The sequence below is a fragment of the Triturus cristatus genome, chromosome 8 (genome assembly GCF_964204655.1).
Source record: "Triturus cristatus chromosome 8, aTriCri1.1, whole genome shotgun sequence".
In the NCBI taxonomy this organism is placed as follows: domain Eukaryota; kingdom Metazoa; phylum Chordata; class Amphibia; order Caudata; family Salamandridae; genus Triturus; species Triturus cristatus.
This window is the reverse complement of record NC_140591.1, coordinates 1392640298-1392663130: the sequence shown is the minus strand read 5'-3', so window position 1 is coordinate 1392663130 and position 22833 is coordinate 1392640298. Positions and strand designations below refer to the sequence as shown.

The window sequence follows — 22833 nt, the reverse complement described above, 5'->3', positions numbered from 1 at the left end:
AGAAGCAAGAAGAACAGCTCGAGGCCCCAGGAAGGCCGAGTAGGCAACGCCTGGTAAGGGAGAACACAGGATAATCCCAGACCTCAGGACAGGAGCAGGGAGAGGAGGAGATGCCCGGGCACACCACTATGAGTGGCCGCGCACACGACCTCAGGAAGCAAAAGCAACCTACCTAAACGCCATGGAGAACAGGACCCGAAGGCGACCAGAATCCTCTAGCAGAGCGCAAGCTATACGACAGCTACCACTACCTCACATAGGGTACGTTAAGTCCCAAGATATGGGAACTCTCTTTGGAAGAACTTTTGCAGCAGAGGAAAAAACAAAAGAGCCACGTGGAAAAAACACCCCCGCTGAAGGCTTGACAAGCAGCCCAAGCAAAGCAGAAGGCCCAATCTCAGGGCCAAGTCTGCGCAACAACTCCTGCAGAACCCACACACAATCAACACAAGGGCCGTCCAGCAGCCAACAATGCCAAAGTCCCAAGGAAGGACGTAAACGGCCAGAAAACACACTCCACAGCCAGAACAACCGGCCTAAGAAAGCCCAGAATCAACCCAACTCAGAAGTCACTGAGGAAGGGACGGAGGAGGAGGAGGAGGAGGAGGAGGAGGAGGAGGACGGAGCCCTGCCAAGAGCCTTTGGATGGCGGAGTCGGACGGGGCATGGAACAACAGGTTGCCATCAAATGGAAGGTTGACGAGTCGCTCCTGAATATTCTCAGGGAATACTCCGTCCCGAAGCCAAGCATGGCGACGGAGAGCGACTGAGGAAGCCATGACCGGCCCAGCACCTCTGACGTCCAGAGCGGAGCGGAGAATAAACGCCGCAAGCTCCCGGCCATCCAATGCATGATGCCACAAGTCCACCTGACCAGACTCCTGGGACGCTGCAGATCCCAGAGACTCAGCCGAGTCCCACAAACAGGAGGAGGCCCTAGCCAGCACACACAAGGGGTTAAGGGCCCGCAGGGCCGCGCTGGTCGAGGCGAACATGTTGCGCCCCCCAAGAGTCCAGCCAGCGGGCCTCTCAGGACGGCAGAGTCAACAGTGTCAGCAGGGAGGGAAAATCAGTCCGCAAAAGGGGGCTGGCGGCTGAGGGGTGAAGGAAAAGACACGCCGGGTCACGCGGTGCCAGTGCAGAAGATGCTGAGGCACCGGGTCCCCTGAGGCAGGAAGCCTCCAAGCCCCCGTCATGGAAGAAAGGAGTGAACCTTCACAGGGAAGTAAGATTTACCTCCCACCAGAGCCCTGGTGGAGGACCTCCAATAGATGGTCCGCCGGAAAATGAGCCACCGGGTCATCCATGCGCAGGATGCCCACAGCCGTGGACATCGCGTGAGCGAAGGCCGCACCCTCCTCCGTAGGGCCCCGCGGTGGAGAAAGCAGCTCCTCCGTGGGCGACAGCTGCATACTAAGGTGGCCGTCCCTGAGGCCAAGCGGGACGGCAAAGGGCCAGACCTGGAAGTCAGAAGGAGCCGAAGAATGAGGGACCTGCCGCTCTTTCGACAAACACCTCTGCCTCAGGAAGGGCAGGGAGCCGCCCTTCGATGTCGGTGAAAAAGACACCACACGGAGACCAGTTTCCGGGGAGGACGACACCAATATACAGCCTGCCTCCGGAGAAGGAGCGTCTGAAGACGACTCCGCGGTACGACCCCTGCGCGGAGCCGTAGAGTCCGCTGCTTGAGGCAGGATGTCGGCACCATCCGGAGTCACCGGACAAGGTACTTCCAAGTCACCCCGCACCGGAGACTGGAGCGGAGACCGTAGTAGAGCTGGAGCAGCACCGGCCCCGGGGGGCGCCGAAATGACGCCGACCCGACCCCCGCTGAGGCAGCCACCTGCGTGGGGGAACGAGACGGCCCTGGGGAGTGGCACGAAGTCCTCCACCAGCCGCGGCCCAGAATGAGGCGAAGATCGCTCGGCAACCCATGTGGCGGCGCCAGGGACGATTCAACCTCTGACTCTCCCTCCGACGAGGCAGCCGCCTGTGGGGAGGGACGAGGGGTCCTCCCTCGGCCTCGACCCGGAGCGGGACGAGGAGGGTCCACTGACCCCTGTGGCTTCGCACGGTCCATCTGCTGCCGGCGCCGTAGCGGCGTCACCTCGGCCTTAGACAGGACCACCTTGTCAAAGGACCGAGAGGGGCCCCGGCGACCTCCCGCGACACCACAGGGACCTCCGCGGGAGTTTGCGGCAAGGCAGAGACGCCGTGGACTGATGGAGGTGCCCCAAAGGAGACGCACCCCAACAGCACCACATCCTCCAAGCCTGGATCCGAACCAGTTGGCGCCGGAGCCACCAGCGGCGCTGCGGAGGGCCCTGCGCAGGGCGAGGGATCCGCCGACGCCCCACGAGGGGAAGGAGGAGGAGACGCCAGTGAGGCCTGCAAAGCCGCCGCTTCAACTGCTGGCCCGCCGCACAATCTGTGGTGCCGTGACCCTTCCCTGAACACCACATACAAATGAGGTGAGGGTCCGTCGCCGACATAAGACGCCCACAAAACGTGCACGTTTTAAAGCCCGAAGGCATTCGCACACTGTTCCACCAAAAAGAAATGGAAGAAAACGGGGCCCTAAACAGGCCCGTAGCAAGGATCGGATCCGCGTTGCATGCGGAAAAGGAAAAAACTGACGCAGGCGCGCCGGGCGGGTCTTTTGTGACCTCGCTGATGTCACGTACGCCTGGGCGGAGACGCGTGATGTCGCCCCGCCCCCCGGGGCGCAGGGATGCTGTGGCAAAAAAGATTCCGGATCCAGTCTCACGCCTGGGTATAATTCTACGTGAAGGAATCTGCGGCTAGTAGTCTCTATCAGATTTATATAACAATGTTATTGTCTTTGGCCACTAGCCTATATAGGTAGCAAGGTTAGGCTGTCAAGACAATACTCTAGGAGGTGGTAGAAAGAACTAAATATAACATAATACTGTATGTAAGTGTGTACCAAGACTCACTATGCTTCTAGTGGTGACTGGCGAGTCATTTCACACAAGTTTGTATTAGGAATATAGATTTTTTTTCTATTGGAGGTACACTTAGGATGGTGTTAAATTGTGAAGGATGCAGCCCATCAAATTAATTGAGTTATAGATTTTTTTTTAAATTGCAGCTCTCTCATATATAATTTAAAAAGTATTGCATCTAATTAATGATTTAACTTACCGGTCTTGCTGTACTTTGAATACAAGGGAGTGTGCTTGGTGGCCCAACAGGTGAAGGATGACTGCGGACTGAAACAAAATCATTAATTACTTTTTTGCCAAATGCCTGTGTGTATTTTGTGACTTGGTATTTTAGCAGCTGTTATGCAGCATCAACAAAGCTTTGAATAAAGTACCTGAACACAAACTTAAAATTACCTAGTATTGTTGATGTTTTCCATATTACATTGCATTTGTGCATTAATACTTTTCATTCTATACATTGAATTTACACATGTGTAATGACACACAGCTATTAATATTTAAATTAAATCATTATGATATGGTTTAGTGTGTTTTTCTGGCTTAGACTGACAAAGCATCAGTTAGACCACACCTTCATCTTTATATAAATGGCTGCTGAACTATATTTTTTCTTAATATACCACATGCAGCAAGATGTGCACTGTCTTTTTTATATGACATAGTATTTCAGTAGAACTTGCTGGAGGAAGTATTTTTGTTTCTTTCAAGGCTCTTTCTGCTAGCACACTGTTCTGCATTCATTCACAACTGTTTTCTGTTGTTTATGCAACTAGTTTGGTCTGATACCACAAGATGGCTTGAGGTCAGAAGGGCTGAATCAATATTCATGTAGAGGGTTAGTGCTTAGATGGCAGGGCTATGTGACTTTTTTGTTAATATATGAATTCTGATTTGCTGTAATAATGCTTGCACTGTGCTTACTATGCAGTTTTATTGTTTCCCTATGCTGAAAATGGCGATATAAACCCTTGAATTTGGGGGTGAACCAGGTATTTTGGGTCTCCACAGAGGATGCTGCCTGATTTTCTTTGACTTGCTGCACATTTAAAACTTAAATGAATTACCTGATTTTAATCATTACTGTTTTATTTCGGAGCTTTTATGGCTATGTACTTCAATTGATTCAACGAGATTACTTCTGTATTGCACTTTAGAATTGTAATAAACCTTCATGGTTTTCTCTAATTTCTGATCTCGAGCTCCCTTTTTGAGTCGGTATTTCCTTACTGGCTGTATTGTGCGATTCTGTTTTGAATCTTGTCTCTGGGACACACTGCCTCAGACTTTTAAGTTAACACCGTCACCCACCCAACGCAACCTTGGGGCACCACTTTCATGCAGATCACCTGAGGAAAGCACACACACAGTATCCTAGCAGGCTTATTTATATAGAGTCCTGTCCAAAGCACAAAGGTGGTTGTCTTATTCAATGTTCCAAGCTTATCCCCTGGGAGTTGGGAGACAACCATTGAATTAAAAAATAATAAAGACATCCACTAGCAACATAAGAATGTGGGGATTGGGTGGAATCTGCATGCTGAAATTATTTTTGTAAGTGGAGGAATAGGCAATCTCAGGGGAACTGAGTAATCATTAATTTTTCGAAGGCCCTCGGTTGCTGGGGAAATATTCCGGTTAGCTGATCGGGGTCCAGCTTACTCTGGGCATGTCACAGCTGTTCCGTTGGGTTATTTCTATAGGCACTTGGCCTCTGGAACTAGGAACCTGGAGAACCCATAACTCTTTGGCCAATCGCAGAGTTCAGCTTATATATTGTCGGGGAATAGGTTCAAGGTTCTAGCAGGGATGGAGGATATTTATCGACAAGGAAATGAAGGCAGAGGTTCCAATATGATCATGGGTAGATGGTGTCTTGTAAATTCACCTTCTAGTCTTTTCAGGTTCATTCGCTGCCTCCTATGCACCAGTCGGAGCGGCATTTACGGGGCTTAACCAATGACTGTGGTTCACTCTTTGCCAGCTAGAAAGGATTGGCCCTGATTTTTCCAGCCCCAAGGGTGAATGTTCAGTTGCTCTCAGTTCTTTCTCTCCCAGTAGGAGACTGCCTACCAAGGTAGCCAGCCCTGACAGGCATTATAAGCCGTATTTCAACTTGGCCACTCCGCCCATGTTGGCCCATGGCCCGCTAACTCAGTGCAACCCTTGTCCGTAAAAAGCAACTAGTTGTGTTACTCCTGGCTTGATAGATATCTGTAATGAACAGGCTATGATCCCATATACTAATCTGTCTGTAACTACTACAGTGGTTTCTTGGAATGTGGCTGGCCTTAAAGCCAAGTTGTCGCGAATCCCTTGATGTGAATTTAGCAATCATTATGACATATGCATGTTCCAAGAAACCTGGCTTTGTGAACCCTTGTATAAAGTGGGGTACTTATCCTATCATACTCCCGCTAAACCTAGTAAGTGTGGGAGGCCTATGGGAGGCATTTTACTATGGGTCAGGTCATCTTTAAATGGTAAAATCTGTCCTCTGGAGGGAGGAATCAGTGTGCTGCTCTTTAACATCTATGCTTGAGGGATAAAAGGGGGTAGAGTCTCAGACTTTCCATTTTTTTTAAACATACTCAGACAATTTCAGATCTGGCGCCAACTTGATCACAGGTGGGGATTTTAATACCACCTTCGAGCCCCTTGATGGGGAAGGCATTCAAATAACAGAGGAGGATGAAGCATGGGGCATTCCATTGCTACAGCTTGCCCCAATCAACAGATGGTCTCAGGTTGCTCTTCAAATAAAAGCTCTCACCACGGATTTGGGGGTCAAGGCTACCAAAGGCCATACTAAATCAGATGCTAAGGGGGCTTGCACCTTTAGAAACCAAAAGGCTAAGAGTCGAATTGATTACATCATGGTCAATCTCATTTTGTGGCACCGAGTGATGGATATGGTCTTTCAGGACAGATTGGAGAGCGGCCACAACCCCTTGTGTCTCACTCTACATTCTCTCTTTGATAAGTTCCTTGTTGAGCATTGAACTTTAGTTGGTACTGGTGATGTGGGCAACACGTCAGATAGGTAGCGCGTTAAATAGCAGCAGGCTGTGGCTCACCAAGATATTCTGTGAAAGATCAGGGAAACTTCAAACGCGACACTGTCAAAGATCTTAGAGACCGAGGCAAAGGAGGATTCCCTGCTGGATTTAAGTGTCGTGCATACAGAATGTTTTCAGGAATTAGCTGCTCTTTTTTAAATATCTCCTTCTACTAAGAAACAGTTGTTCTACAAAACCAATGGCTGGTTAAATGAGTGCTGCCAGTTAAGGTGGTCCTTGGCTAGGGCCATTAAGTCAAAAGATTTTGTATCGATTTCTAATGATAGAACGGACCATTAGTGTAGGTTGTTGAAGGCAAGAGGCGGCTCCTCCGCTATGGTGGATGAGCTTCGTCCCACTGATTTCTCGCAGTGCGAGAAGCAAAAAAATAAAAGGGTAATAACTTTTAGTTATTACCATTTCATGTTTCTTTTGCGGGCAGGTGGGTGGGCAGGGCTGCTCTGCTCGGCTTATGGAGCAGTGCAGGGGAGGAGTGGTTGCCCACTCCGGAGTGCACAATGACTGTTTGGTTGGCCCTCTCGGGCTGCCCAAACCAGTCATGCGCACTTTCCCACTCTCCATGCATGGAGAACATGCCCATCACTCCAGTCCCTGGCTGAGCGCGTTTGTGATCTCTACTGATGAACAGGGAAGCCAGAACCAGGGAAAAAGGCGCAGATAGAGGGTCAACATGCTTATCTGCACACTATGCCACAAACATGCTCTAAAGGCAGGTGTATACCATCTTGGTGAAGGGATGCCTGACTGCCAAGATAACATTGCAGACTTCAAATGGAAGGACGAAAGCTGTCAACTGTTGCTGCTCAATCTCCACTCATGAAGGCGAAGCATTTTCAGCTTCGGGTGCACAGCCCTGCCCTGCTGCTGTGACAGAAGATCATCCAGAAGAGGCAGCCTGATCGGAGGACCTATGCTCATGCTCAACAGTTTGGAATACCAGACTCTCCATGCGCAATCCAGAACCACAAGAAGGATTTGGGCTCAAACGTTCTTGATCAGCTTGAGAACTCAAAACATGAGTGGTATTGGCAGAAAGGCGTACAGGAGGCCAGAGCTCCTTTCAAGACAAAAAATGTCTCTGAGCGAGAGCCACCTTGGAAAAACTCCATTGTGCAAAACTGCTGGCATTGTGAGTTCTCACCGGAGGCAAACAGATCTGATCAATGATCTCACCACTCTAGGAAGAGACCTTACGCCACCATTTATGGTCCGCTAGGCATTCACGGCTGAGTTTGTCCACTTTGGCGTTCAGAGAACTTGCCAGGTGTTGAACCACTAGGCATATGCCATGGCGGTCCAGCTATGACCAGAGATACAGAGCATTTTGACAGAGGATCCATGATCCCTACCTGCCCTGTATGTTGCAGTACCACAAGGTGGTGATGTTGTCTGTGAACACCTGTACTAGCCTTCCCTTGATAGAAGGAAGAAAGGCTTTCAATGCAACCGGATCGCTCCAAGCTCCAACAGACTGATGTGAAGCCTGGATTTCGCATCTACCTCCCAGATGGCTGCCCCAGCCCAGGAGTGATGCAGCTGTCACTACAGTCACCTCTGGTTGGGGCGGGTCTGCCAATGACCCAATTGTGGTATGTCAGCCACCACTACAGGTCTTTTGCAGTTCTCTCCGAGATCTGGACCGTGCAGGAGAGATTCCCATGATGCTGGCTCCTCTGGGACTTCAGGTCCCACTGCAGATCCCACATATGCTGATGGGCATGTGCCACAAGAAGGATGCAGGGGGCCATGAGGCCCAACAGCCTCTGAGTAAATCTCACCGAAATCCAGGATAGAGGCTTAATCATCGGTATCATATATAAACTATTGTGGACTCGCCGCTTGCTGGGGGATAGGCCTGAAACTGCATTGTGTCCAGAACAGCTCAGATTAAAGGGAGCATCTGAGAGGGAGGCAGGTGTGACTTTGACACCTGATAGTGAACTCCAGCAAATGCAGATGGTTCGCCGTAGTATGGAGGTGTGTGACTACTGCCTGTGGTGAGCCTGCCTTCAACAGCCAATCATTGAGGTGGGGGAAGGCTGGAACCCCTGAACTTCGGAGGTACAGTGCAACCACCGCCATCACCATCGTGAACACCCCGAGGGGCACTGGAAAGGCCAAGTGGGAGCACGGCAAACAAAGTCCTCTTGGCCCACAGGAACCGCAGGTAAAGTCTGTGGGCAGAAAGGATGGGGAGGTGGAAATATGCGTACTACAGGTCCAACGCTACCATCTAGTCTCTCCTAGGTCCTGGACAGACAGGACTTGTGCGAGCATGACCATTTTGAATTTCTGCTTTTTCAGGAAGAGGTTGAGAAGGCGCAGATCCAGAATAGGACAAAGGCCTCCGTCCTCCTTGGGCACCAGAAAGTAGCGGCAATAGTAACCACGACCTACTTCTGATGCTGGCACCTAATCTATAGCTCCCTTGACCTGATGGAGCAAAGAGAGGTGGTACTCTGTCAGCTTGTTGTGAATGAGAGGCACGGGAGGAGGGGTGGTCACAAAGGGAAGAGAGTAGCGCCTTTGGATGAGCTGCAAAACCCAATGGTCGGATGTTCTCGAACTCCAATGATGCAGGTGATGGCATATCCTGCCCCCCACTGGATGCCCGTTATAGTCAGAGGGCAAACTAAAGGGATTTGGAGGCTACAGCTGCTGGGGGTGGTGGACTAGCCCAACTTCTGGCTACCTGTCCCATGTGGACTGTGGGAATAGTGTCCTCGACCACAAAAAGATTGCGAAACTTGCTGCCTGTGGTGGCTGCAGGGTAGAGACGCAGTTGAAAACACCTTCCATGGCCATGAAAGGGACTAAAGGCAGACTGGGGTTGGCGAGGACCTGTTCATAGCCCTACTGTCCATAAAGCGCTTCAGCACTGAGTCAGCCTTCTCACCGAACAACCAGGAGCCATTAAAAAGCATGTCCATGCGTGAAGCCTGGACAACCCTAAAAAATCCAGTGGTTCTCAACCAGGCGTGGCACCTAAGAGCCGCCGATGATGAAATTGCTCTACCCAGCAAGTAAGTAGTGTCCAGCCCACACCTGATGGTGAACTTGGCTGCATCTCTCCCATCAACAATTGCTTGAGAGAGTATGGCCTGGGCCTCTTCCAAGACCATAGATAGCACTTGTGCAACAGAGTCCCAGATTGTATGGGAGTATTGGCCCAAGAGGCACTTGGTGTTCACCGACTGCAGTGCCAGGCTAGCAGAAGAGAACATCCTTTTCCTAAAGGTATCCACCTTTTTTGGAAGTGGAGGCCTGGACCATCAAGCTCTCTGGTGTGGGGTGCTAAGTGAGGAAACTGGGGTCCCCTGGGGCAGAGCGATGGCAGGGGACAATTGCCCTATGCAAAGGAGACCCGGTGCTGGGCTTGGACCAAGCCCCGAGTAGGACATCGCTAAGGGCTTCATTAAATGGGAGTAATGGTACTATGGGGGCAACTCCCGGCTGAAGCACCTCTGTCAAGAAGTTAGTCTTGACTGCCATTGAGGGCAGTATTAGGTCTGGGACCTCAGCCACCCTCTGTCCCACCACTGCAAATAAGGCACCCTCCTCGCGACGATAGGGGGAGAGACCAGGCCAATGTCTGGGGACGTGTCCAGTCCACTGGCATCCGCCAGATCCTCATACCAGGTGTCCTCAGAATCTTCTAATGTTTGATAACCATAAGGATCCACAGACCCCCCTCCCACTCATCACTCAATCCAGGCCTGTCATCGTACTAAGGCACTGGCTCCAATATAGGGAGTCTGCCCCCGGTTGGCACTGGAGCTGGCGTCGGATGATGCCCGTCCCACTCCATATTGGAGTCGGGAATAATGCTGGAGTCGCCAACGTCAGCAGTGGAGCTCATGCTGGGGAAGGTCGAGGTAGCTCGACCGGCGCCCGCTCCATATCCATCCATCGATCGATCCACAGGGCATGACTGGCGCAGAGGGCGAACTTGTTGGTGAAAGACAAGTAAGGGCCCCTCCCGGACCCATGGGTGCCACAGAGGGGTTAGGTCGTCCAAAGATGAGGTGCATGGACTTGTAGAATTCTTTAAGTTGGGCAGGGGTCACTCCGACTTCAGGAGGTACGTACGCAACCCAGGCTCCACCACAGAGGTAGGCCTTGAGTGCTGATGGCACCGCGACTCACCCGAAGACTCGCGCAGCATAGTCAAAGACCTCTATGACAAGGACTTCTTTTTGTGGGACTTGACCGATGACTTGGAATGGGACAACAATCGCCGGGCATGACTTTGTGAATGGTCTCAGGGCCTTCCTCATGACCGAGATCTGGAGCGCCACGGAGACCTTCGATGTCAGGTGGCGTGGAACTTCAGGGATCGCTCCTTCAGCACTTTGGGATGCATGGCGTAGCAATCCTCATGTCTTGGTGTCGTGATCTCGCTCAAAACACCAGTGGCAAACCAAGTAAGGGTCCGTCACTGACATCTGCTTGCAACAGGGACTGCGTGGTTTAAAACCTGCCTTTCTGGTGGACATTCTGCACACCAGGAAATAAAGTCTCAAACAGCCCCCATTAAAAGGTAGAAAACTGGTCAGTCAAAATGTTACTGGAGACTAGCTCTCTCTGGACCTGCACTGACTGGCATGGAAAGTAAAGAACCGACGTCAGTGCGCTGGGGTGGCGCCTATATAGGAACTGCGCGCATCACTTCCAGCGCAGAGGATACCGCCGATGCCTCGTGGAGCTGAACTGTGCCACCCACCGGCACACAGGGGTAACTACTCACCAAAAGATTCAGGATCCAGTCTGATGCCTGGGAAATATTCTAAAGTAAGGAATCTGCAGCTAGTAGTCAGAATAATGGTTTTTGCCATGGCAAAACAGAGCTAAGAATCAACACTTTCGCACTCCTAGCCAAAGACCAAGGTAATTATGGACTACTGCTTGACAAAGACCCAGATGCAGTGATGAAACTGAGCTTTGCCTGGATAGACACAATATGTTGTTTGGAATGGCTTAAGGTTTGTTACGTATATCAGGCATTAATTACATGTGCAGTTATTTTTTAGGAAAAATGCACCAACTTCTGTTTTAAGTTTTCTCCTTTTACTTTAACAAAAAGTACTCTTTTATTCAAATGTACATGTAAGTTACCAATAGATAAAAAGCAGGATGCAACGGAAAGGTACAGTATGACTATCAGCACTATATCCACTAAATTAAGGTGAATTATTTGTGTGCCACTGTATTCTTTTCTGTATATGTATGACAGTGCTTACACATTATACATACCTTAAAACTCAGATGTTTACTTGCAAATAACGGGGAAAAAAGAAATGACTACCCCAGCTCCTCCTGAATTTGGTTAGTAATAGATACTAGGAGGAGAGAAGTATGGATACAAGGCGGGGAGGATACAGAAACATATTAGCTTTAACTAATCGCTGGTAAGCAAGCATAGATAACGGAAGTACCTCACTGTTTCAATCTCAGAGAGATGGAATTTGATTTTGTTGGACATTATCAGCTCACTAGTGCCTTTCACAAGCAAATATCAAAAGGGGCGTCAACCATGCCATTGTGCAAAACTGGAAAACAGTGTGCAATTTCTCACATGAGAGGGAATTACTGGACGCCAAATGCATATGCTGTACGTTAGAAGGAGACATTTGGAGACCTTAGAACAAAGTGGAAGACAAACTATCGAGATTGTTCTACAAACTCTTAACAGGCTCATGCACTACTCAATCTCATAGCCACAACATGCACTATTCAAGCACAAATTTGAAAATGTAAATTTTTACCTTCGGTTTCTTTCCTAGCTGCAGCTGGACTTCTAGCCCCTTTTCTCACACAAATAAAGGATGCAGAGGAGATGAAAGTATAACAGGACAGTCAGCAACAAGAATTAAAAGCAAAGTAGATGGGACAGCTACAAAGACTAAGAATTGTATTTGTTATACATGTAGTAACTGGCATCTGAAATACGTTGGTAAATTATCCCATCCATCATAACTGTTCAGTTTCAAGTAATTAAACAAAAATTGCTATAAAAAAATTCCCTTCTACTCCATGAGATTTTATTTTTGAGGTGTTGGGGAGGAGACACAGACCCAGGAAACCAACTACAACACCGACAAAAAAGCCATTCTGTTGTACTCCTCAGGTCTTCCCTTCTATTTCCTTAAAAGGCAGTCTCAGTCACTTGCCCCACACAGTTCACATCTAAAAGCAGGAAGGGAGCATGCTGACAAACACTCGCTAAAGCCGACATTATAGGGGCCCGATGGGCACAATACTGCAGGCTGTAGTCCGAGGTCATTAGCAAATTCTACCCAATACACCTGCACCACAAACATCAATGTGTAAAAGGCAATGGTTCAAGTCAAGGTGCAGGTTAAAGACAGTTATTTTTCAAGTTGGGTGAGGATTGGGATATATAATCATGAAAGTTCCCCTTCAATGTGCCATACAAATCTCACATTACATATCTTAAGTTCTACACTTTTTAAGATTCACTCATTTAGACCGAATATCCATATACACTTACTCAAAACCAGGTTCAAACATATCTAGAGCGCTAAAAATTATATAATTTATTTTATAAAAGTATTACGGGCAACTATGTTCCACATGGTCATAATTCTGGTAATATTTCAAGACTACTTTCAAAAGACCTCTTATGAAGAGTTTTAAATAACCAAATCTACTAATGCAACACATACTAACGTTATATTTATTCTTTTGAGAATATGAAAATATTAATTGTATAATGTTTTAATAGAATCTTCTTATAGCAAATACAGCAGACTCTAAATGTAGGAAGCTGGCTTTTTATGTAGTATACCAAACCGAGGTTTACTAAGTAGAAAGTCCAGACAACCCTTATTGGCTTACAGGGCTTAAATTAATTATCCAAAATGCTCTATTTTGTGGTATTGTGGGCGAGCAGTTTAGGGTAGTTTTAATGCATTTGCTGAACACACAGAGTCAATAAATGAGACACACACTCAAGCAGAAACTCGTGACCAAATTAGAATAATAGGTATTTTGCAGAAGGTTTTGGTCGGCTGGTGCATGTGTGTCAAAGGCACTCGCGGTTCTCGGTCAGACCGGCAAAGGGGGACAAAACAGGACAGCTGGGCCACTCTTGGTGCTGCCTCTGTGGTGCTCATATCCCTTATCGGCTGCTTGGTCTTTGCGGCGTTGAAATCCAGATAGGACTCAAACAAGCTTTAGTTGCTTCAAAAGGTCCGGTACCACGGGTATTGGTGCAGGGCGGCTCCAGTTGGTCCTGGAGACTTGTCACTTGGTGGGGAGACGGATCTGACCTCTTGGATGGAGCAAAGTGACCTTCTCCTGGGCAGCTGTGGAGTTGGTGAACCAGGTGGGCAGAAGAACAGTAAACCAGACGTTGAGGTCGGTGCCTGCAGGCAAGTGGCTCCTCACATCAATGGAGATGCTGACGGCTTGGTGAAGTGCTGGAGGCCCTCCATGGCGTTTGGAGGCTGCACAGCTGCAGGACAAGTCGGGATGCCCACGATTGACGGGACAGGAGAAGGTAGGCAGAAAGGGGTTGACACCAAAATTCACCAGCAGTCCGCAGTTCTCGCTTCTTCGGCTCTTCTTGGTCCTCTTCTTTCTTTATTCAGACAAATCTATGTTCCTAGTGTCAAGGGGCCACCTAAATACTCAATTTGGGGCATTAAGAGGAGTGAAGGGTAGCAGTTAATGGGCTACCTATCCTTAGGGTCACTACACTCCCTATATGACCACTTCCTGTGAGGAGTGGGCAATAAATTGTCCCAAAATTCCTATTTCCACCAAACTCTAAATGGTGGAACCTTTTTTTCGTGGAGCACATCAGGCAGCCCAGTCTATGGTGCGACTGGCCTGCTAGTGCACCACGCCCCTAGCATAGCTGATTTCCCGCCTGCCCTGGTGCCAAATGGGCCTCAGGGCAAGGGGTGGCATCTGCCCAGGTCTGGGGGAAGCCTGGGTCGCATATCTAAGATGGCAGGGGTTTTGAAGTTACTGGCCTTGGTATGCCCTCACATGTAATATGATGCACCCTGCCTTAGGGCTACAAGGCCTGCTGTAGGGGTGACATACATATATTACACGTCGACAGTTGGACTTTTTAAAAGTTTAATACATTCTTCACATGCCTTTGGAGCAAATGCACTACAATGGGGAAAAACAAAATTGGCAATTTTCCCCTCATCAGGGCTGGAAAAATATTTTATAATGTCCCTGCTTATTTTAACATAGCACCCTACCCTTGGGTAGCCCTTAGGGGTCACTTCGATGTAAAAATATGGTAGTTTAAAACTTTGGAAGTACCTTTAATTCCCCAGTCGAATTTGGACTATGTTTTATTTTAAAAGCAGCCTGCAAAGCAGGGCTGGCTTTTAAAGTGACGGCAGGCAACACAGTAGTGCACACTTAAGTGCATTAAATCTACTGGGCCTCTAAACCCACATGCCCTAGCATATAGTAGGGACTTACAGGTAGGTTGTCAGTACTAATTGTAATTTTACCCAAATACCATGTAGCTTTCACACAGAACACAGGCCCTGGGTCGGGTAAGTAGAGCCCCGGGCACGATCAGAGTCAGAAAACCAGCATCTAGTAGTCAGAATGAGGGCAAGAAGTGGGAAGACACTGCAAAAAGCCTTGGTTTTTCACAGCGCCACTCTGTATTCCAAGTGGCCACGCCTATATCCATTCATCCATCCATCCATCCATCTATCCCACAGTAGCCGTGTCTGCTATATTTCCCACAATTTGTTTCCTGGACAGACACAATTTGAGGGTAGAAATATCTTAAAGTTGTTGTATAACAGGCATTACCTACATGAGCGGTTATTTCTAAGAAAAATGCACCAACTTCCATTTTCACTATTCTCCTTTTACTTGAATAAATGGTACTTATTATTGAAATGCACCTGCAAGTTACCAATAGACAGAAGTCAAGACACAATGAAAGCGTGCACTTTATTAATCAGCAATATAGCCACTAAGTTTTTTTTAACTTTATTTACTATTGCATGTCATTAGCAGTTTACCCAACTCTGTTCACCATTATCACAATCCTAGCTAGGTTTCATGCATTTACAATTATCATATATGTCAGACAGTATATAAACCAAGTTGCGACAATTTCCTCCGTTAGGCAGCCACTGTTTACTCTGCTTTAATGCCAAACTATCCCCACTAAGTTAAGGTAAAGAATGTGTGTGTGCGACTGTACTTCTTTTTCTTTCTTTTGTTATGACAGTGCTTAAACATTTTGCATCCTGAAAACACAGATGTTTACTTACAAATAATGAAAAAAAGGAACTGACTTCCCTTGTTCCTCCTCAATATAGCTAGTAATAGAAGCCAGATAGTCAGAGGTAGTAGTACCAGGCTGAAAGGATACAACATTCTAACTTTAGCTCATTGCTGGTAAGCAAACCTAGATAACTGGAGTACCTCACTTATCAATTTCAGAGAGATTAGATTTGATTTTCCTGGACACTATCAGCTCACTAGGGCCACTCAAAACCAAAAGGAAAATAAAGTGGCAATATGTAAATGTGCACAGCTGGAAAACAGTGTCCAATTTCTCACATGAGAGTGAATTCCTGGGCACTAAGTGCACATGCTGTATTTTAAAAGAAGATATGCGGAGACCTTAGGACAAAGAGGAAAACATACTATCAAGATTGTTCTACAATCTCTAAACAAGATCATGCACTACTCATCAATCTCATGGCAAGATCATGCACAAATCTGAAAACATAATTTGTTACCTTCGGTTTCTTTCCTAGCTGCAGCTGGACTTCTAGCTCCTTTTTCACACAAATAAAGGATGCAGAGGAGATGAAAGTATAATAGGACAGTCAGCAACAAGAATAAAAAGTAAAGTAGATCGGACAGCTACAAAGACTAAGAATTGCATTTCTGTTATACATGAAGTAACTGACATCAGAAATACGGTGGTAAATTATCCCATCCATCATAACTGTTCAGTTTCAAGTAATCAAACAGGAATTGCTGTCAAAAAGAAGACTTCATTGCTTTGTTTTCTAGGAGATATTCTTTTACATTTTTGAGCTGCTGGAGAGGAGGCTCACAGCCAAGAAACAAACTACAACACCTGCAACAAGCCATCCTGTTTTACTCCTCAGGTCCTACCTCCTATTTCCTTCAAAGTAAGTCTCAGTCACTTGCCCCACCCAGTCCAGATCTCAAGGCAGGATGGGAACATGCTGACAAGCATCTGCTAAAGTAGACATTAGAGGGGCCCAAGGGCAGTAACGGCCAGTACAGTTCGCGGGTTGGGGGGGACGCAAGGGGTTGCGTTTCGGGGGGTGGGGGGTGGGGTTCGTTGGGGATGTCACGGGGGGATCGCGGGGTTGTTGCGGAGACATAAAAAAATAAAACAAATAAAATTCAACTTACCTTTCCGCCGGGTCCTGAGTCTTCTCTACTCCTGCTCTCCTGCCTCCGACAGGAACAGGAAGCCAGACTCCCTCCCCTAAGCCAATCGGAACGCTGCAATGGCAGGCCAGCCAGGGGCTAGTGGGGCGGGCATGTTCTCCATGCAGACTACAATGCAGCCTGCACGGAGAAAGGCAGAGTGCGCATGACTGGTTTGGGCGGCCCGAGAGGGCGCGACCAAACAGTCTTTGCGCACTCAAGAGTGGGAAAACCACTCCTCCCCTGCCCAAAGAGTAGAGCAGCACCGCCCACCCGCAATGCAAACCTAAAAAGGTAATAACTAAAAGTTATTATCATTTTATATTTTGGCTTTCTCGCACTGCGAGAAAGCAGTTGAGCAAAGCTCCTCCGCTCTAGTGGAGGAGCCGCCCCTGCCCAAGTGGCACAATATTGTAGGTTGTACTCTGAGGTCATTAGCAAATTCTACCATATACACCTGCACCACGAACATCAAAGTATAAAAGGCAATGGTTCAAGGTAGCATGCTGGTTAAAGACTTGGGGTCTTATGTGGATCTCGGCAGACTGGTTACTCCTTCACAACCGCGACGGATATCCCGCCCGCCGAAATATAAACCCTATAGGATACAATGGGATTTAAATATCAACGGACGGGATATCCGTCACCGTTGTGACGGAGCATCCTGTCCGCCGAGATCTAAATGAGGCCCTTAGTTATATTTCAGGTTGGGGGTGAGGATTGGGATATATTTCATGAAAGTCCCCTTTTACTATGCCATACAAATCTCACATAGAATATCTTTAAGTTCTACAGTTTTTAAGATTCATTCATGGAGCCCAAATGTTAATTTACACACTCCAAAAACCAGGTGCATAAATAGCTAGATTATGCAGATTTTAAAGTTATCTCTATGAGACCGACTGAACCCAGTAATATTTCATGTACTAGAGGTAGTTGTGTGGCAACACTAGAGATTCTGTAGATTCCACCATCAGTAGAGGTAAAGTCAACACGTGAATTATGTGGCCACACAGTTCTGATAGCTAGGTTTGCTGCTATGACATGAAATCATAAAGGTACAGAGTTTTTTAAGCCTGGCAAGAGCGCTATCAAACTGCTAGGGTGCAGAGCCACACCACTGGCCGGAGGCCCATCCGTATCATGACATCAGCGCTGCTCTGGTGAAGCATGTTTGCTGGAAGTGTTCCCACTGACAGGGCAGTACAATTTTCTGTAAAAATGCATTCTCTGCATTGCATCATGCCATGGACATTCTGTATTTTGTTTTCATACTAGTTTAGAAACAGGTTTTTTCGCAGGGAGTGACAATTTTCTTTGTTTCCTGCCTGGATCTGCCATACCTTGCATGGCAGACATGGTCATGGAAATAAATGGTTTTATAATTCATATCTTTGCAGCCATATTCTGAAAGACGTTCATTATAGACTCTAGACATTTTGTTTTGAGACCAAAGCCAAATGAACGGACCGATTCTACACTAGAAGTCTGCTATAAACATCCTGTGTGAGAACCAAAGCCACATTTAGTGTATGGGCAAAGTATGTGCAGAGTTACAGGTTGATGCCTGCAAATCCCCTGCAGATTGTCTGCCATCTCCTGCCAGCACAGAATGACACCTCGGTCATTGCTATTGACTCGTGATTCCTTTAGAGACAAGTGTTTGAAGCAATTCCCTGAACATCTCAAGCATGATAATATGCTTCCTGAAACTACGTCCTTTGTGATTAGAAAAACCCCAATAGCTGAAGAAGCTGTATCTGTTGCTTCAGACCTACGTCAAGGCCTTAGCTGCCATACTTCTTTGCAGAGGAAGGAAGGATTCATCTTGAGTGAGACATGGCCTTAAAGGAAAGCACTGTATAGCAAATTATCTCAACTGTAAGAAGTGAACAATTAAGGATGTCATTTTCTTGCTGTATGCCACGGATACAAAGCTATAGGGTCAAAAAGAGCCTCTTTTGATAAATTCATGTTGTAGTTCCACTTGGTATTCATTCTTCTAAACAATTGCAGTTTAGTTAAAGAAAATATACTTGGTCCGGTCTTCCCTTTAACAATCTGCAGAAAGCCTTTGCTCTGCTATAAATAAAACTTCCAGAGTGAGGTCGAAATCAAGAATTCCAACAGTTGAGAAATACAATCGGTCTAGATTCTAATCCGTATTTCTTCTGAGTTCATGTGAGTGTCGGGAGGTGCTATTAGGTCCAATTGGGTGACTCTTAAGCCAAATATTTATGTATGTATGTATGAATAAATTAAGGACCAGAATCCCGGTTTATCTATGGTAGGCATCAATATTATAGTTGTAAGGCTTTGCAGGATTTGTGGAACAAATGCACGTTAAGGCTACTGTGCAATGTTAGATTTTATTGTTTATAAATTCTTGCTCAATTTACAGTTTCTTACTTTTGTTTTCAATGTTTAATGGTATGAACAGCTGACGTGTTTTGCCCTTCAATGATATTTAGCTTGGTTTTTTCAAGGCTGTACAAAGTCTTCATGGCTCTGTCCTGGGGTGTTGAGTGTTTGTATTTATGGCAGTAGGCTGCAGCACAGCGGTCATTCCCTGTGGCTCGTCCGAGGGTATATGTGTGTATATCACGCATAAGAGTAAAGGAGCCCCCCTACGGAAAACCTGCTACTGGGGCTGTGATGTGGAGATCAAGCCTGGGCGTAGTTCGCGGAGTTTTGCTACGCGGAACTCCGCGAAGTTCCAAAAAAATCTGCGTAGTTCCGCGAGTGGTGGAGTGCAGCGCGAACTGCAGTTTGTGCTGGTATTTCTGCCACTCGGGTAAAAAATTCTACCCGAGTAGCAGCTCACGCTCGTGAACTTACAGTTCGTGAACTTACCGCTCGCGATAGCGAGCGGGGAAAAAACTCCGCTGCACATCGTGATACGGAGTTTTCTGCACTCCGCGAGTTCCAAGGAGTGCAGAAAACTCCGCAAAGTCCCCACACATGTTCTGTTACTGGGACCACAATGCAGAGCTATCTGGCAATCAAAGGGAATGACGCTCTTCGCCACAGACTAAATGCACCCCATCGTCCACGAAAACTTGGTAGCCTTCTGGGTTCTACCCGACAACCGCCCTTCTGCCTATCATGCCCCTGCTCTCATTGGCCACCTGCTGATAGCAGGTTGCAAGTGGAGCGTTAAACAGCCCAAAATCAGGATAGGGATGTAGAATTTGCCCCCATCTAACTGGGGCAGCATAGTTATTCCCTAGTCTGGCCAGTTTAACTTGAAAATAGACTATGCAGGGGCGGAATTTCCAGCCGGAATCAGTAATTCTGCCACCAGAAATTCTGGTCCCCTGCACTGCTCAACTTGAAATGGGGCCTTATGTATCTTAATCTCCTGCTAATCAAACTTGGAAACTTTGTTTCATTTGAGTGAGCAGCCACATGACATGTCAGACACAATGAAGATGAAGGTGTTATGAGTGTTTCTTACCTAGTTGAGATACTTCAATACTATCCGTTTCTTTTTTATACAGTGCTTCATATCACACTTTACTGTCTCCAAGTGAAGTAAATGACAAGTGCCGCTCTGGCTCCATTTAATTTTACTCTATTAATCAACCTGAGAGGGATGGAAAGCTAAGATGGCCTTGCCAGGATTACAAATTGTGACATGCAGGCTGCAGAAGTTGTCATCACTTAGCGTGTAACTCACTGAGCCAACCTGCTTGCCAGATATGTCTGACTTTCTTATGTTTCATGAGATGGGATGCCTATATTGATGAATAGCTGAGCCTAATCAGGCGATTACCTGGCACTCACTAACATCTCATCTGAATGAATTCTGTAGTCTCTTGGGGAAGCATCCTTGACAGACGTTAATACTAATGACTTAGCATCACTGCTTGGACAAATGTATCAATTCTCTTATGTACCTGGCTTTGTCCTCTGGAAGGAGCATGGACCAACCTTCAGGAAGGGAGTCTGGATTTCTGAAGTATTTTTTAATGGTCTACAATATCTAAATAATTGGCAAGGCCACCATAGGAGAGTTGCGATACAACAGCTTTATTTGACAATAATCACTCATGGTTTTGATTTGTTTTAATAAAGAGTCACAGTTGCTCTAGGACCATGGTCAGTACTTGTGACTCTTCAACATACTTTTGCCATAGGACACTGAAGAAACAGTCACTTTCAGGTATAAAAGTCACTCAAAGATTTTTGAGCAAGATTAGGGAAGGTAAAGAAAATGAGATCCACGCCAGTAGATTGTGTAAGATATTGAGTACAAGTGGCAAGCGCACACACTGCATCCAAATTCATGTCATGATGATGTTTTTTGGTGCAATGAGAGTAAACGAGGGAACTCTGATACATTTATTTGGAAATGTGTGAAAATGTTACTATTTACCAAATGCAGTAGGAATGCCCGAATGTAGTTCCAACATTTATTTTGACGTCTTGGAGGTTAAGCAAGCCAGAACAAAAGGCACTAAAAATGTCAGAAGTGTTCTATACAAAAAAAACATTGCAAAAGACACCAGGCTAAAAACGAAAATAATTATTCAGTAGATTTCTAAAATCACGAAGGTATAGTAGGAAAGCTTGAATTTTTTTTAGGGAAGTATGGGACATTGGAAATAAGGTTAGAAAATGCTATGCGCCCTCTTCTTTTCCAAAATGCAGTCTCATCTAGTCATTCCCTCTTCATTGGAGAGTGAAACTCCTACTTCCAACGTAGAGATTTTCAAGAGAATTAAGTTACATAACAGTACTGGAGAAAAATACATTAATGTATGGGAGAGCCAAACCTATGTTGAAGTATCATGCAGATACTGTTAGTCTGCCTTCTAATAGATTAGAAATCTCCCTTACAGTAACTTAACAGGAATAACAAAATGTAACATTATCCAAGATGCATTCCCATGCTTATTGTACCTGATGGAGGTGGAGGTCTTTGTGGCGGGGCTGATCGAGCTGGTGGAGCCCCTGGGCGTGGAGGGGGTGGACGTTTAGGTTCCAAGGCAAGTTGGAGAGACTCCCTCTGTTGTGCAATTGGTTGAAAGTCAGCCGTAGATCCTATGAAAATAAATGGAAAGTATTATAACTTATAAAGGGGCATTAACATTTTCTCTAACTTTCAACAGACGTCCGTCGCATGGAATAGCGAATAAACATAACATATTAGAAATATTCACAATACTTTGACGTGGTTCTAATATAAAGAAACGTAATAAGACAGGCACAAAAGTGAACCCCTTTGAGATCATTTATTAATCTGACTTTTTCACAAAAAGATCCCAACAAATAAAACCAGGATTATTTCTGTGAATAATGAAACATATGACGAGGACCCAGAAGTCAGCCTTCTCACCACCTTTGTTTAAAGTTAAGTATGTTCCAGCTAGCTCTGCTGTTTGAGAGAAGCGGTCTGTGATATTAAATTTCACACCATATCTAAGCTAATCAGTTGCACTGGGGAGTATAATGAGGATTTTTGCAGTGGCACAGCAAAGGAGATGAAGAAGACAGGCGAGGATCTTTGAGAAAGAGACCTTCTGTAAAATACATCTTAGCAATCAGATGTTACTTGAACTCACACAAGAGCTTGATCCATTGCTGAAAACACACACTGCTAGGCACTACATACATATTTTAAGTCCTATGCTAAAAACACCTTGCTTGAGTAGTTATCAAACACACAAAAGGTGATGGGAGGAATGATTGCCTTTCAACCACTGGCAATCACTTGGAGTAGCTTTCCAACCCACTGCACTTTTCCCACCATTCCACCAGTTTGGACCCAGCCATATGCAAATCAGTCTTGATCCTTCACGAATAGGAACAGTCCAACCCTAACTGCCAGGCCAGGTCTTCCCTGGACCGAAACACAAGCCACCCAAGACCGATTTCACTCTGATTTGGACCTGTCAGTTGGGTGTAGCTTGGCTCCAGGGGCACTGTGAACACTCAACTCATGTCTGGGCATACCCTTGCCACGTAGGGTGGTACATCAAATACAGAAAAGGGGATGAGAGGAATGTTTACAATCAATCTAACCATTGGCAAAGGCTAAGGGTAACATACACCACTCCAAGATGGCTGCCAGTCATTTGCGCTGGCTGCCTTCTCCCGCAATGCCATGGATGCGGGCCAGCGGTCGGTAATTAAACTTACTTTAAATACAGACCACCCCTCCCGCTACGCCTTGGCCCAGGCGAGCAGAGGAGGAGGGTAGGTCTAGCGTACCGGATGCACTCCCAAGATGCAAGCGTCCTTTTCTAATAGCTCTGCCATGACCATGGACCCACGTCGGCACACGGCTTACCCTGCCTCTAAGAGAGTGTCAGATGAAGCACATATTTCCTTTCTACTTTACTCTAGCATGTAGC

The 22833-nt window shown here is 46.6% G+C and overlaps 1 protein-coding gene across 7 annotated transcripts in view; it reads right to left on the bottom strand.

Moving 5' to 3' along the window:
• SYNJ1 (synaptojanin 1) overlaps positions 1–22833 on the bottom strand; it is a 683220-nt gene that overhangs the window by 58120 nt on the left and 602267 nt on the right. For 5 of the 7 annotated variants that reach the window (XM_085623112.1, XM_085623109.1, XM_085623111.1 and 2 more), the window contains 4 exons: positions 21380–21520; positions 15805–15843; positions 11812–11850; positions 3166–3233 (listed from right to left, as the gene is read on the bottom strand). In XM_085623112.1, the coding sequence (XP_085479238.1) occupies positions 3166–3233; positions 11812–11850; positions 15805–15843; positions 21380–21520 (287 nt within the window). The remainder of the gene's footprint in view (positions 1–3165; positions 3234–11811; positions 11851–15804; positions 15844–21379; positions 21521–22833) is intronic. The other 2 variants (XM_085623113.1, XM_085623114.1) reach the window with 2 other exon arrangements.